The following is a 14,576-nucleotide window of genomic DNA, read 5'->3' as shown; positions in this document are numbered from 1 at the left end:
CTGCTATATATACCTATAAAATTAGCTGCAATATAACTGGCAAAAAAAAAGTACATTTACATCCCTTACTAAAACTTTGGTTCCTTTCTCTTCTACCCTCTCACATACTGATTATTATAAATTTTTCTGTCTGAAATTTTCAAAGATACTCACAATTAAAGTTACTAAAACACAAATGTTTGGTTTAAAAAAAAGCTAATTGAAAACTGGAAATAATATTTGGTGGCAATGAGCACTTTAAAGTTCTTACAGTAAAAAGATGAATACATTAGGAAGAAGGCTGAGCTCAGAGGAAATAAATAAAATTGATCAACATTCATGAAGATGATGCTCCAATATGGTGATGATGTAGCTGCTTCAGAAGAGAATTAAACAAACAATACCGGACAGGATAGGAATTACACAGTAAGAACAAGAACTTTTACAACTGTTCTTTTATAATTGTACATTGTAACTAGTTGAATTTAAACAGAGTAGTTAAGAGAGGGTAGATTTTTCCTCAAGTGTGCAGACAGGAAAGACAACCAAGATATTAAATGAAAAAAAAAACAAAAAACACCAGTTGTAGAAAATATATGCAGCAAATCTTATTTTCATTATTACTAATATTGAAATAGATTATTCACTTTATATCCTACATTTTTGCAGTATGTCTTCCAGATTTTTTTTTTTTTTTTAATGTTTATTCACTTCTGAGAGACAGAAACAGAGCACTAGCAGGGGAGGGGAGACGCAGAATCCGAAGCAGACTCCAGACTCTGATCTGTTAGCACAGAGCCCAAGACAGGGCTCAAACCCACGACGGGGCTCAAACCCACGAACCGTGAGATCATAACCTGAGCCAAAGTCGGACACTTAACTCACTGAGCCACCCAGGTGCCCCCAGATGTATTTCTGACACACAGTAGTAGATGCTGCAGACAAGTTTGCCAAAAGGATGAATGGCTGAATCTATTTTTTGCAATGAATGTGCATGACTTTTGTATTAAATCCATTTTTCTCTTTAAAGAAATACACAAAAAGAATACAAGCAGATCTCTGGTAAATTCCAGAAGACTTCTGCAACTTAACTGAAAAGTTTACTAAAACAATCATTATGCTTATACAATTAAAAAGTCCAAACTCTGGCTGATAGGAAAGCCGTAAGGAAGCACAGGTTAGAGCAAAATCTGTTTATTGACAGGTACTAAAGCCCATCATTTTTTTTTTTTTAACTATACAGCATGAAAATCTCGTTAAAATGGTTTATATATCAGACTAATGTATCTCTTCATAGTATAGGGTATGTAGTCTCCACCAAGACTAGGAGCTTGTACCTGGTTTCTCCTAGACTGCTCTACGCATCTTTTTGACCTGTGATGATTTTAATCTGTAAAGAACTGCTGTAAAAAACCCCAAAACATTGCATATGTCAGCTCTTCAGAGTTCTGCAATTCCTTCTCGTAAATTACGGAACCTGAGTGGTCTTGGGGACACCCAACAGAGTTTCATTATTGGAACATTTCTGCCCTATACTTTGAATTCTGTAATGTCCTCAGCACATGTTAACATTTATTGCTTTGTATACCTACATGAAATGGTCATCGAGTTTTTTCTTGGCAGTTAGAAACTACAGGACATTTTAATGATTAAAGACTACTCTAGGAAGGAACGCCAAGACATAAAGTCATTATCAAGCAAAGTTTCCTTAATTTTTCCCAACACCTCAACCATCCAAAGGCACTGTTTCTTCTGTTCACTTTCAAAATGGGACAGATTAAGCACTTCTTCTCTGAAGAATGATTTATTTCCAACTGAAAGTCACAGAATAGCATTTCTTCAACCAAAAAAACCTTGTATTTTGAAGTTTTTTAATCTCTACTAGCAGAACAAAAGTTCTTCTCACCTAGCCGTATGAGTTTTAGATATTCACAAAAAAGGCAGGATGACTGAAAAATGAAAAAGACCCTGAAAACATAATTTATACTTTTTTTTTTTTATGTTTACCTATTTTTGAGAGAGAGACAAAGTACAAGCAGGGGAAGGGATAGAGAAAGAGGGAGAGACAGAATCCAAAGCAGGCTCCATCCTCTGAGTCATTCAGGGCAGAGCCTGATGCAGGACTCAAACCCATCAACTGTGAGATAATGACCTGAGCCAAAGTCGGACGTTTAACTGACTGAGCCACTCAGGTGCGCCCAATAATTTATACTTTTTAGTAAAAACACAACTTATACCTCCTATAAATTGTTTTTAACAAGGTTCTCCCACAATGAGGCTCCAGAGGCTATGGGCAGTGGAGATTTTAGGAGTGCCAAAATTCCAAACATGGATCTAACCTTTTTTTGGTAGGTTACCTCCTCCTAATCTTCTACCAGTGTGATGTATCACCCTTCACTCTACCTCACCCCTCAAGCATGGAGAATCTCAATCATGTTTTGGGTGTCATGACTATTTTATTTTATCATGGCATTTAATTTTTTTTATTGTTTTCCCCTTTTTTGGACAACCTCAAATATCTTTGCTTTTAGTCATAAATTCCTGGCAAAGAAGATCCACAGTGATATCCAGCAAATTGTCTACGTTTATTAGCTTCTAATTGTGTGCAACTATTTTAAACCATTACCACCTTCCTGTTCACCCTCAACATTTCACAAAGAAAAAAACAAATGGAAAAGTCCTCAACTGATTGCCACCAAACCCAAGTCCACCTGTATCAGAATCTATCCTTTGTTCTCTTCCTTCCCGTTAATGGAATTGGGAGGCCATTTTCCTGCTTAAGGTTGATCTCTCCACTAAACTCTGCAGTCCAATAATTCCTTTCACTTCCTCAGGGCTAATCCTTCTATTGAGATTTACATTCCTTTCCTAAATCTCTCTCTGGTAGTCATTAGCCTACTGATCAATATTCTGGTTTGCCTCTTTCCAGGTATATGGTAGAAGTACATTTTCCCACCCATGACGTAAGCATCACCATGTGACTTACTGGCCAGAGAAATGTTAACAGGAGTCTCTTAAGAATCAGGGCAATTTACTGTATTCCCTCCAGCTGCCACCAAAACCAGCTACTTTTCAGATGGGTGGAGCTCTGTGAGCCATTCTCATAAGGAGAACTCTCAACCTAACTCCCAATGGTCCAGTAATTTGAGTAGAAAAGCAACCTTTGTTGTTATAGCTCCCTATGATTTGGAGGCTGTTTACTACTGCAGCATAATTTAATCTACCTGATAAACGTTTCCTCTCCACTGACTCCCTACCATCAGACATGAACAGGAATAGAGTCAAATTTCTTTACCTTAAAAAGAAAAAACGTTTATTTATTTTGTGAGACAGAGAAAGAGTGTGTGCACATCAGGGGTGGGGGCAGACAAGAGAGGGAGGGAGAGAATCCCAAGCAGGCTCCACACTGTCTGTTTGGAGCCGGACTGGGTCTCAGGAGCCACGAGATCATGATCTGAGAGGAAATCAGAGTTGGTCACTTAACAGACTGAGCCACCTAGGTCTCCCAAATCTCTTTACTTCTACAACACAAAATCCTCTTTTGAATCCACCCAACCCTATCAGATACTGCCCTATTTTTCTTTCTCCTCTTCACAGTAAAACTGATTGAAAAGTTCTCCATTTCTTCACCTCTCCTTCACTAGTCAGCCCCCTGCAATCTGGCTTTTACCTCCACCACTCCACAGAAAGGGCTCTCATTAAAGTTGCCAAGGACCTTGTAGCTAAATCCAATAGATACTCTGAGTTCTGACCTTACTTGACATCTCTGTAGCATTTGCCACTATTTGATTACTTTCCTTTTTTCATACACCCTTTGCTGCCTTCAACACTGCTCCTGGATTCCAAAACAACACCCACCTTATTTTCCTCTTCTCTGGCTGTTCCTTCCTAGATAAGAATCTATGAAACTTCTCTTACTCCAACCCTTAAATGTTCTTACTCTACACTGAACCCTAATGATCTCCAAACTAGCAACACTGGCACCATTTGGGATCCTGTCAGGAAAATAGAATCTCTCACTCCACCCTCGTCCCACATTTTAAAAAGCTGCCAAGACTTTCAAGTCTGAAAAACAGTGATCTATAGAATTTAGGCCTGCACCCACTTGTCTTCTCCATTCACTATCCATAGGACCTACCTATCCATAGGACCACGAACTGCCAATCTAGATTTCTCTAGGCATCAGATCCACAGGGCCTCCTACCTCCCTGAAATCCTCACTTTTATGCCCTACAACATCAAACTCAGGGTCCTTAAGCTGAGTCTATCTTCCTCCATCAAGCCTGTTTCTTATATAGTCATAAACATGTCATTTATTAATACATACTTGCTTTCCCCTTCCCTCCCAGATAAAATCACTTTTGAATCTCCTAAATTGCTTTAATCTGTCCACTTTCTTCCATCCATCTTCATGTCCTAATTTAAGCTATCATTTCTCACCTTAATTACTGCAAAGCCTACTTAACTGGTCTCCCTGTCCCAGAACTGCCTCTTTTCAGTTCATTCTCTATACTGGTATGAAAATGAATTTAAACACATACTCAATAATTTATTTTGTTTCAAATGCTTTAATGGCTTACAGGAGTTCCTAGGGGCAAGTCAATGAATTTCAAGGCGCTGCTTATTTTTCTAGTACCAGGCTTTTCAGATTGTTGCTTATAAAATTATATTAAAGAATCATTATCAGTATCAATAAAAAAAAGAGCAAAAAAGATACCAACACCACACTCAGAGCAATGTACAGATAATTATCATTTTATGAAACTTTTTGTTCAGTTATACATACCTGTACACTAGGCTGCAAATTAACATATATTTCTTCCTGTGGGAAACTGTCAACAAGTTTGAAAGCCACTGCTCTGCCTTCATCTCACCACACTCCAACACCCATGCTCTTATTCTTTCAGTTCCTTGAACATGTTCCGCTTGACCTCTAAGTTGTGGCACGTGCTGCTGCCTCTGCCTGAGAATCCCCTTCCAAATCCCCCAATTCCAAACATACACACTTCGCTATCTTCCAAGTTTCACGTTAAGAGTTATTTCCTCTGGAAAATCTTCCTAGTCTGAGTTAGATGATAATCCACATTCTCCTTTTAATATTTTAACATTGTAAACTATCCCTGTAACAGCCCCTAACACCACAATTTCTTTAAGGTAGGGCCTACACCCTATTAATACAGTGCTTAAGACAGTGTCTCAAACATATCAATCATTAATTTAAAAAAATAAAAATTGAAAGAAAAAGAGCACATTGTTAGAATGTGGTAACTTTGTAAACATAGGGATTACCTAAAAATTAAAAGTTAGGGAAATTGGGAAGCAATCATACATGGCTGAAGGTGGTCAAAAAGAAAAAAAAAAAAAAAAAGGTAGGATGAGCCAATCATTGAAAAATGGTCATATTGAGATAGAGAAGACGGAGATGCATTTTAGAGAGAATGGTAGAAGAATCGTAATACAAAGCAAAAATAGAAGTATATTTACAAAAGCTACAATTACATCAGATTGGGAACATGGGCTCAGAGAGTTAAGTACACAGAGGGAAACCTAGTAGTATACTGAAGCTATATTACCAAGATTCCTGTAAAACATGTTACAATGCAACTGAAATATATTCAACTCAGACAGATGTGACCTGGCTTCCAATCCCATATTGTGAGCTAGAGAATGAGGCAATCTACTTTTTGCTTTTGAAAGTACTGTGAGTGGTTCTACAAAGGACAGACTCAGTGGAGAGCAGGAGTGGGAGCCAAAAGACTAGTTAGGAGGCCAAGAACACTGAACAAAATAGTGGCTTGATCTATGGTAACTGCTGTGGAGACAAGTCGGTGGATTTGGGATATATTATAAAAAGAGCAGGCAGATTTGCTGAAATGAAAGAGAAATATTAAAGATAAATCCTGTTTGGGAGTTGCAAGTGAATAAATGGTAGTAACATTTACTAAAATGAAGGTTTGGGAAGGGGTAGAAATCCAGAATTCCATTCAGAATGATCCATAACACAACTAGCTTCAGGTGGAAATAATGAGCAGTTTTTCCTGATTAAATTTTTCATCTGTTCGCATGTTTTCCCAACCAATATCATATTTCCCAGTATCATGTTTCTTTAGATCCCCAGGGCAACAGCCATAATGTGAGCTAAATAAAACTTTATAAAGAGTAACTTTTCTAGTTACTGTGCACATCCTTTTATAGCAATCAGCCAATTATCCTTGCAATGTCAAGATGACTTAGATGTGCTCCCCTTCATTAAAAAAAAAAAAGTCTTCTCAATGAGCAAGTTAATTTTGGGCTGACAAACATGTACGTATATATGTTTTTTAAAGAGAAGGTGATAAGGTGTGAAGATAAATGGATAGTGCCAAAAAATCATTTTGATGAAAATGACACGGATAAAAGCAAAATAAAGAAATGGAATAATTTAAAAGCAGAAGCCTAAATGAGAACTTAATTACATACATTCAGTACCTAACATGAAAGGTGCTTTTAATGAAGTTACTAAAAAGTTGTTCTCAGGCTTATAGTAAGAAAGCTTCTGTTTAATTAAAAAAAAAAAAAAAAAAAAAAAAAACTAAACTAAAATAAGCCACTCAGCGAACTTTAATGCTTTCCTTACTACAGATCTTCAAGATACAAACCAAATGGGCCGGGCAATCACCAATGCTAAGAGACTAAATAATCTCTTGAAACGTCTACTATTTCTAGGATCCCACGTTTCCTTCTCAAAGAGGAGCTGCTACTCATCAGAAACCTCCCCAGCCCAACATAAAAACAAAAAACCTGGGTTTGTGGCTATTTTTTAATGCTAAATATGAAAGCTAGGCTATTCTTCTGAGCGATCTACATTCAAAATAGTACTTGACAGCTTTTATTCCGCGCAAACTTGTATGTATCAAAAAGGCCGCTATTTTCGAACTCTTTGGGCAAAGAACTTAAATAAAAGTGACCAAAATTTTTCTAAGGGAAAGGGCGGCCAGAGATACTAATACAGTGATACCCCAATGAAGTTAACTTCCGATAGGACGTGAACTTAACATTTGTTTTGTTCACAGTTCTCACGTCCTTAAAGCAAAATATACATCCAGCCTGCACAAATCCTAACTGCTCCAGGTCAGATGAGCATGGCTAATGTTAAACTACATAATATCCGCTACCGGAAGTTGTAGCATAATACCTTTGCACACTTGATTTTCATTTCACACAGCACATGCATGAGTCAAGGAACAAAAAACGAAAAGGTTAGGGGCGGCGGAAGGGAAAAAGCCTGTCCTGCCTCATCCCTCTCCACTATCGAGTTTCAGATTTACCTCCTGCCTCTCCGCTTCCTTGTTCTTCTGACCCTGTTTCTTCGCATACCACAAGCCAATTTCGCGGCCTTTCAGGTGCCCGGGATGTCGGCCTCGGCCGCCTCGACCACCTCCTCCTCCGCCGCCGCCGCCGCCGCCTCCAGAGCCTCGGTTCCCTCCATGGCCCCCTCCATGGCTTCCCCCATAGCCCCCGCCGGAGCTGCGGGGCCCGCCATCGCGGCCCCAGCTCTGATGGTAGTCATAGCTCATTGTCCTAGCAGACTACAACTCGTGAGAACCTGCAACCGCTAGAAATGGCGTCCGGGTCCGGAAGCTAGTGCACGTCCACTTCCGTTTTGCTTCCGGCGCCCAGCGCGAGAGGGAGGGCTATTGGAGCGTCACAAGTAGCTGTTTCCGGTGACGTCAGGGAGGACGACATCTGTTATCAGGAAGTTGGCTCAGGTGAAGTCTTCTTTGGTGTGCCCGCAGTCCTCTATTTTTGTACCTCTGGAGGGAGAGGGAGCAAAAGGCTCGCGGGTTTCCTTACCTACACCAAACATGTGAGGAAATAGGTTTTACTTTTTCCTTTCTTATTATCCATGATTAAATCCGGAATTTGCGTCCAATTAGGCCGTGGATAGTAAACATCTGTTGACACAGTAAAAGAACCTGTGGATCGATGCGTTTTCTACTAAAAGTCTTGAAAGAAATGAAATGAGTTCATGTTTTTGGGTTTTTTGGTAGCTACATCTTGAAAACAGCCTGACACCAGTTTGAAATACATAAATATAAAACTGCCCCTGCCTTTCTTAAAGGATTGCCATTATTTACTGCCTTTATCCAATAGGGTGCAGGGGACACTAGGTTCACTAGGGGACATCCAGTTCATTTACATATTTTCACTGATTTAAAGGTGCTAGGGATACTCACTGAACACGACAAGTGTGGCACCATCTTTCATTTGCTTACCGTCTTGAGAAGATAAAGGCAAAAGAAATGGTTGTGCAGTGAGGTAAGAAAGGAAAATGCTGTATGCTTTGAAGGGGTCCAGAATACACCTCTGTGGCATAAAAATTACTTTGAGCAGAGGCATTCAATTCCTGAAATCTTGGAACTTCCTAAAATCAGAGCCTCCCAGAAGGATTCAAAAGAACTCAATTGTCATAAACCCCTTCCCCTGGGAGAGGAACTGATAAGATGGACTTATCACTGGAGACTAGAAGTCAGCATTCCAATGTTAAGCAGGCTAAGCAGGCATTGCCACAAAACTGTTATATATCCCATCTATTTCGTAAGAGCCCATTTTTCCTTCCTAGAAGTATTTTCCCATGAGTGCCTTTCTCCTCCTCCTCTTCTCCTATTAAGATGGTGTATATGCCATCTGTTCTACCCATCTGTTGAAACACGTTTTTGTATGAAGTCCCATGGGTATGGGATTAAATTTGTCTCTTTCCTTGTTAATCTGTCTTTTGTCATTTTAATTTGCAGGCCTCTAAGAAGTAAACCTGAGAGTAAAGGATAAGATTTTTCTTCCCAACACCATAGATGTTACTGCAAAATAACTTAATTTTGGAGTCAGGTAAGTCCTTTTTAAAGCACTAGAGGTTAAGCAGTGACTTTTGAGATAAATAGACTTTAGCCAGACTAATGAGGAAGGGGAGAGATTATTCCAGGTGGAGGAAACAATGTGTATGAGGGGAAATGATAAAATATTGGAGACTGAGAAAACTCTACACTGAAATTTAAAGACTGTTGGAGAAGACCAAAGAGGTAGAAAGGAGCATAAGCATGGAGGAACTTATATACCACATAGAGAACAACAGTAAACTTTAAGTAGGAGACTGATTATTTTTGGCTGTTTTGAATAGAAAGGAATGGAGGAGGCAAAAGTGGATATAGAGAGGCCAGTTAACAGGCTGTGGTTTAGTGGAGGCAAGATGGAACATGGGAAGGACTAGGATCAAGAGTTATTTGGAGATAAATATGTCAGATTTGATGATTCACTTGATATGGATAATTAGAGGAAGTGGTCAGATAACCCTTGAGTTTAGGATTTGAATGACTACCAAATAAGAAGGTACCATATCTTGAGATGAAGAACACTAGATGAGGAGGATTTTTTTTGGACTTGAGGGAGGGTTGAGTTAATGTGTCTAAATAATACATGTGGAGTTTGAGGAGCCTATGAAACATCCAAATACAGATGTCTAGAAAGTTGTTGACTACATGAGTTAAAAGCACAGAGAGAGCAGACGGAGACACATTTTGGTAGTCCTTGGCAAATATGATTAAAACTATTGAATAGTTCCAATAAATGTATTAAAATTCATTGGGCATACCTATATGACAAGTATGTGAATTGTTCAGTAGGTAAGATTGAGTAGGCATATTGGGGATGGTCGCGGCAAAATTTGAAGGAGATAGTGTGGGTTGTTAGGTGAGAAAGTGTTATGAATTGAATGTGTCTCCTCAAAATTTATATGTTGAAGCTCTAACCCCCAGTGTAGCTGTATTTGGAGATGGTGCCTCTAAGGAAAGAAATTAAATGAGTTCATGGAATTGGGGCTCTAATCTGATAGGATTAGTGTCCTTATAAGAAAAGATACCAGAGAGCTTATCCTTTCTTTCCTCAGAAGAAAGGCATGTGTGGACAAAGAGGCTATGTAGAAGCCAGGAAGGGTGCTCTCACCAGAGAACAAATCTGCTGGCACCTTGATCTTGGGCTTCCCAGCCTCCAGAACTGTGAGAAATAAATTTCTGTTGTTTAAGCCAGAATAATACCATAAATAAGTGGTACTTAATTATTTAAACATGGTACTTACTTATTAAACCAACAAAGTGTTTTTTTTTAAGTTTTTATTTATTTATTTTAAGAGTGAGAGAGAGAGAGCATGCATAGGGGGTGGGGGGGTGGGTGTCATGGAGAGAGAGGGAGAGAAAGAGAATCCCAAGCAGGCTCTGCACTGTCAGCACAGAGCCCCATGCACAGCTCGAACTCATGAGCTGTGAGATCACAACCTGAGCTGAAGCCAAGAGTTAGAGGCTTAACTGACTGAGCTTCCCAGATGTCCCTAAACTGGTTTAATACCACTGAAACCTGGGGTATTTGTTAAGGCAGCCTGAACAGAGAGTAAGTGGAAAAGAGAACTAATGTTTATTTGTTGCTTAGCATTTGCTGGGTATTGGGCCAGGCAATTCACATTTATGGTCTGCAGAATGTGACCCTCATAAATGTGCACATCCTAATCCCTAAAACCTGTGAATATGTTAAACTACATGGCCAAGGGAAATTAAGGTTGCTAATCAGCTGACCTTAAAATGGGGACATTATCCTAGGTTATCTGGATGAGCTCTGTGTAATGGAATGTAGGCAGCATCTAGAGCTGGAAAAGGAAATGGATTCTCCCTTAGAGCCTCCAGAAAGGAATACACCTTGCCAAACCCTAAATTTTAGCCTAGTGAGGATCTTATCAAAAGTCTGTGCCACAGAATTGTGCAGTAGTAAATTTGTGTTAAGACTCCAACTTCGTGGCAATTTGTTATGGCAGCAATAGGAAAGTAATATGATATTCCATATTTCATACAATCCTTATGAAAACCCCAGAGAGAGAGGTAGTGTGATCTCTACTTCCTGATAAATTCTATTATTTTCCTTCACCTCATGTTTGTTGATCCTAAGCAGAATCTTAGTTATAAATTTAAAATTACCGTGTTTTCCTGACTTCTTCAGCATGAAATAGTATGGTATTGCTTTAGGCTATTGCTTTAGACATACACTTTAGAACAAATGGGAAGAAAAGTATCAGTTGGTACTTTTTTTTTTCCTGCTTTGGTTGGAACCAATAAGAATTCTTAGGTTACCTAATGCCAGAAAACAAAAGGAATGACTGACTCATTATAACTGCCATTGTTACTCTTGCTGATGCTCTGCTTTGTGCTGTGCTCTGGGAATGCTGAAAGATGTCTTTCTTAAATGTAATCTCCACTAATCATGGGCTGGGCACAGAATGCAAAACTATTGCATTCACACCCATGGCGTTTGGTATCTAACTCCCACAGGCATGGACCTCCCAGTCCAGTGACTCCCAAGATGGCAGCTAGGGTGAGCCACACAAGACCACACCATTATGGGAAACTACCAGTTTTCCCAATCTCAGGAAATCTCTCATTCTCCATTTTCCTTACCCCAACCCTGTGAAACAACTCTAGCATAATTTTTCATGGGTCTAATATTCATGAGGGACTGGATGGGAATTTTGTTTAGTGTTCCCCTTGGAAAATGGAATCCTTAATGGACTCTGACCTCTTCTTGGTGGTGGGGAGAGGGGACATGCTGATAAGAGTAGTCTTAGATCTGTAAAGATCTGACTGTTTTGGGGTGGAGGTAGGGAGACATGGAGAAAATGTTTCCTTCTTATATCAGGAAAAATACTGGAAAATTATCAAACAACTCAATAGAACATCTTGTCACATAAAATTTGGGGGCTCAAATTGGTAGACATTACCTATTTCCTTTTTAATTAGTATAGGTTACCTATGTTTTGGGGGAAAAACACCTAGATTAGATATAACTTGCTTCACAACTATAGTGTGATTGGATAACTTATTGTCCAATTCTGTGAGAGTTAAAGAGGACACTATTAATTGTTATGCCAGGAAAACAATTGTAAATTGGGACTATCCCATGCAAACCAGATGCTTTGTCATTGTAACTATGAATTACTGCCATTTTCTGCTAATTCTATCTGCTTCTCATAAAAAGAAATAAAAAATGGATTTTAGTATTCATGTTAAACATCTTCTTGAATGTTTTGCATAACATATTTTCCCTTGAAAACTACATAATCTAATTCAATTAGTGGATTTTTTGCTGCCCAATGTAAGCACACAATCTGGGAATTTAGGGAAAAATGTTTTGAATGAGTACTAAGAAAACAAATTTTAATACTTTTTTTCTCTATAAAAAATAATAGAAATACGAACTCTTAAACTTAAGCAAGTAGCTATGTATCTTCACTACTGTAACCAGCTGACCATGGATTTATCCAAACCCTAATATTTTTTGACCTTCACATTTTTTTTAAAATTTTTTTTCAACGTTTTTAATTTATTTTTGGGACAGAGAGAGACAGAGCATGAACGGGGGAGGGGCAGAGAGAGAGGGAGACACAGAATCGGAAACAGGCTCCAGGCTCTGAGCCATCAGCCCAGAGCCTGACGCGGGGCTCGAACTCCCGGACCGCGAGATCGTGACCTGGCTGATGTCAGACGCTTAACCGACTGCGCCACCCAGGCGCCCCTGACCTTCACATTTTAAAGCTTCTGGGGATTGCATTTCTGCTAAGTGGTGGAGACTAAAATTTGCTCCTGAGGTTTTTTTTTTCTTTTTTTCTGGAAAAATTACTCAGTGAGACTATGCTTATGTAAAGGTTCAGATTGTCCTCTGTAATAAACTGTTTCAAAATAATGTGACTCCAGGAACCTAAATCATTTTATGTAATATTGCAGAAGATTGTCATTGTGGTCATTTTGTATTTGGGTTTTGATTGCCCAGTGCCAGCAAGTTCCTGCTCATTCTCAAGAAGAACATGTGATTTTGTATTTGTGTATGTGTTCTTTGTGGATTTTGAAGTTGAAATCCCAAGACTGTAGGAAAGACATACAAATATGTTTTTTTTTTTTTTTTTTTTTTTGTATCTTGAGTTGGAGAAGAAATCACATGCACAAATTGATCTATGTTTGTAGCAGTATAGTCTGTTCTAGAATCAAGACCAGATAACTCAAACCCTGGAAGATGTGCCATTCTTGGATTGTGGTATGCATCTGCATCTTGTGACACCAGGGATGGGGCACTATTTACATTCTAATAGAGTGTGGTGTATTAGTGGTGTTAGTGCTTAGTGGGGTCATAGCATGTGTCAGAGACTGGATAGCTAGCTGTTTGCCAAATTTAGGTTTCTTCTTCCTCTGCACAGATAGGTCTATTTCTTAACCTCCTTTGATGTTAGGAATGTCTGTATACCCAGAGGTCTCCAGCATAGCAGAAGCAGCAGTGATTGAGGTGCTGTTTTTCCAGGCCATCCCTGGAACAGTCCTTGCTGGATCCTCTCTGCCCTTTGCCCTTATGCCAGCTTAATATGGATGAGGATAATGATAATAAAAAAGAAAGAGTGGAACTACAAGATGGAAAGAGCCTAGACCCCTGAACCATACCTTAGAAGAGAAAGTCTGAACTACTTTTAACTGCTTTTAAAAGCTTTTAACTGCTGCTGCTTTTCTTCAACTCTTTCAAGTCTCTCTCTTTTTTTAATGTTTATCCATTTTTGAGAGAGAGAGAGCATGAGTGGGGGAGCAGCAGAGAGAGAGGGGGACAGAAGTTCTGAAACATGCTCCATGCTGACAGCAGTGAACCTGATGCGGGGCTCGAACTCACGAGCCGTGAGATCATGACCTGAGCTGAAGTTGGATGCTGAACTGACTGAGCCTCCTAGGCTCCCCTGTCTTCCAGATCTTGGGCAAATTCCTCTTTCTAGCAGACACTAAATCTGAAACTTGCCAGCAAAAGAGACTGGGAAAATGTAGTTTTCAGGCTTCTAGCCTCTGCGATATGTGGAGGACATTAGAAACATTGGGATATTCCAAGGTATTAACAGAAAATAGATGCCAGAGGTAATTTTTTACCTCAAATTACAGGCTCCATAGAAAAACATTTAAGAAATGTAAGTGGGGAATCTGGGTGGCTCAGTCAGTTGGGCGTCCAACTCTTGATTTTGGCTCAGGTCATGATCCTAGGGTCGTGGTATCGAGCCCTGCATCAGCTCAGCATGGAGCTTGCTTGGGATTCTCTCTGCTCCCTCTGCCCCTCTCCCCAGCTCACATGCGCACTCTTTCTCTAAAATAAATAAATGAAAAAAACTTTTTTTAAAGAAATGTGTAACTTAGGTAGTTACCAAGGAAATCCTTCCTATTTATTGAATCAGAATACGATTCAATTGAATACGATTCCATCACCATCTCTATTGCTACCACCCTAATTCTAGCAAATATCATCTCTAACCCAGACTATTAAAATAACCTCCTATTTGTTCTGTAATCGTATTTGTACTTGTATCGCCTTTTCCCCTTGACAACAACTGACAGTGGTCATTTGTGATTTTGTAATCAAATGTGTCATTTCTTTGCTCAGAACCCTCCGATCACTTCCCACCTCATTTAGAAAAAGATTCAAAGTCCATACATGGTCTGCAAGGCATTAATGGTCTGCCTCTCTGTGCTTTTATTTGTCTTTATTTCCAACTACTTTTTCTCTCA

The 14,576-nt window shown here is 39.3% G+C and overlaps 1 protein-coding gene across 1 annotated transcript in view; it reads right to left on the bottom strand.

Annotated features, from left to right (window-relative positions):
- The window catches only part of DHX36 (DEAH-box helicase 36), a 50,365-nt gene extending 42,752 nt beyond the window's left edge, over positions 1 to 7,613 (bottom strand). The window contains exon 1 of the mRNA XM_043595080.1: positions 7,287 to 7,613. Coding sequence (XP_043451015.1) covers positions 7,287 to 7,535 — 249 coding nt within the window. The 5' untranslated portion in view covers positions 7,536 to 7,613. The remainder of the gene's footprint in view (positions 1 to 7,286) is intronic.
- Between the last annotated feature and the right edge of the window lie 6,963 nt (positions 7,614 to 14,576).

The sequence above is a fragment of the Prionailurus bengalensis genome, chromosome C2 (assembly GCF_016509475.1).
Source record: "Prionailurus bengalensis isolate Pbe53 chromosome C2, Fcat_Pben_1.1_paternal_pri, whole genome shotgun sequence".
Lineage (NCBI taxonomy): Eukaryota > Metazoa > Chordata > Mammalia > Carnivora > Felidae > Prionailurus > Prionailurus bengalensis.
Note: the sequence above shows the minus strand (reverse complement) of the source record. Positions and strands in the feature narration are given on the sequence as shown.